Raw genomic sequence first — 1,801 nt, forward strand, 5'->3', positions numbered from 1 at the left:
AATCAAGGCTTATTTTGAATACCATAGAGTATGTTGCCATCTGAAATCTACGTGTGGCCAGCTTGGCCTCTTTTATCCACCAAGGTGCCTAGTGCTTGCATCACCCTTAATACATTTTGTAGTGAAGCACTCTCCAGCAAGCACACATCAGATGAAAATGTTTTGCCTGCTATGCATAACACCCTACTTGCGCTCTAAAAAGGGAGGGTAGTGGTGCCATTTCTGCTAGTAATTGTGCTCAGTGGTGGGTATTAAGGTGAAGACTTCAACCTGGGACCAAATATGTGGTCCGCAGCTCTCTTTTAAGTTAACAACTACTGTTCAAACAGCACTTTACCATTTCAAAGCATGCTCAGACTCTGAAGTTCAAATACTCTACAAGTTCGATATTATTATCCTCATTTTGCAGATGAGAAAACAAGCTCAGAGCAATGGAATAATCTTCCCAAGACCACACAGCTAGAAAGGGGTAGAGCCAGGATTCAAACCCAGCATTGTATGTCCCCAAAGCCTAAGCTCTTATCAAAAACATTTCCTCTCAAGTGAATAAAATAATGTTTAAGCTATATTAACAATAATAAATGAATAAAATGGTGTGTTTCTCCTAGGCTTCCTGCAGAGGTGGACCCTGTGACAGTGTTTGCCTCACTTTCCCCAGAGGGTCTACTGATCATCGAAGCTCCCCAGGTCCCTCCTTACTCAACATTTGGAGAGAGCAGTTTCAACAACGAGCTTCCCCAGGACAGCCAGGAAGTCACCTGTACCTGAGATGCCAGTACTGGCCCATCCTCGTTTTGTCCCCAACCCTAGGGCTTCTCTGATTCCAGGGTACATTACTTTAGCTGAACTCAGATTTAGTGCAAGTAAAATGTTGGGGGGTGCGGCGGTGGGGACTGACCACAGATTCCCTGGATAGCGTAGTGGTAGATTTTTCCACAAGATAGCGCAATTGGCAAACCATGCTTGGTTGCGTTAGGACAAAATCCTAGTTTTTCTTTCTTTACCTTTTCTATCTTGATGAAAATGTTGCACATTCTATAGTTGCAAAACACATAAAAGGGGACTTAACATTTCACGTTGTATCTTACCTTGCAGTGAATGCAAGGGTTACTTTTCTCTGGGGACCTCCCCCATTATCCAGGTTCCTACTCTGGGCTCCCAATTCCCATGGCTCCCAAACCATGCTGCATGGTTTGGTTAATGAAATCCAGTAGCTAACCCCACTGTACTTCCACATGCCTGGCCTACAAAGGGTGATATACAGGTCTTATATCCCTATATGGAATTTGTCCATCAATCACATAAAAACAAACAGTGCCTTCTGCCCTCTGCCCAGATATTTCCAGCATGTTCCCAAGGTTTCCAAGTTAGCCCTCCCTAAGAACTCTGGGAGCCTCTCAGTTTATGGTCTGGCCAAGGTCCCCATTTTCTTCTGTCCCCTTTATTTAAGTCGGGATTTTTACAGAGGGAGCTGTCTCCAGACAGCTCCATCAGGAACCAAGCAAAGGCCAGATAGCCTGACAGATAGGCTAGTGGTATTGTGTATACGGGAGGGACGTGTGTGTCATTGTTATTTGAGTTATGCTGTTGTTTAGGGGGAAATAACAGTAAATAATAATAATAATAATAAAGGAGCTGACGTTCTTAGCCTCGTGTGGTTCTTTTAATGAGGAACTAAATGTAATACCACCTAGATATACAACATCAGTTAGCAATTCTGTGGCGTAAAGTAATGTTTCCTGATGAATAGTGACTTAAATGATATAAATAGCTGTTTTCTAACTTCACAAAAAGTTTAGAG

At 42.9% G+C, this 1,801-nt stretch overlaps 1 protein-coding gene across 1 annotated transcript in view; it reads left to right on the forward strand.

Annotated features, from left to right (window-relative positions):
* The window catches only part of HSPB8 (heat shock 22kDa protein 8), a 17,971-nt gene extending 16,324 nt beyond the window's left edge, over positions 1–1,647 (forward strand). The window contains exon 3 of the mRNA XM_011928719.1: positions 609–1,647. Within this exon, the coding sequence (XP_011784109.1) occupies positions 609–768 (160 nt within the window). The 3' untranslated portion in view covers positions 769–1,647. The remainder of the gene's footprint in view (positions 1–608) is intronic.
* Positions 1,648–1,801: the final 154 nt, after the last annotated feature.

This window comes from Colobus angolensis, unplaced genomic scaffold (assembly GCF_000951035.1).
Source record: "Colobus angolensis palliatus isolate OR3802 unplaced genomic scaffold, Cang.pa_1.0 Scaffold79, whole genome shotgun sequence".
NCBI lineage: Eukaryota > Metazoa > Chordata > Mammalia > Primates > Cercopithecidae > Colobus > Colobus angolensis.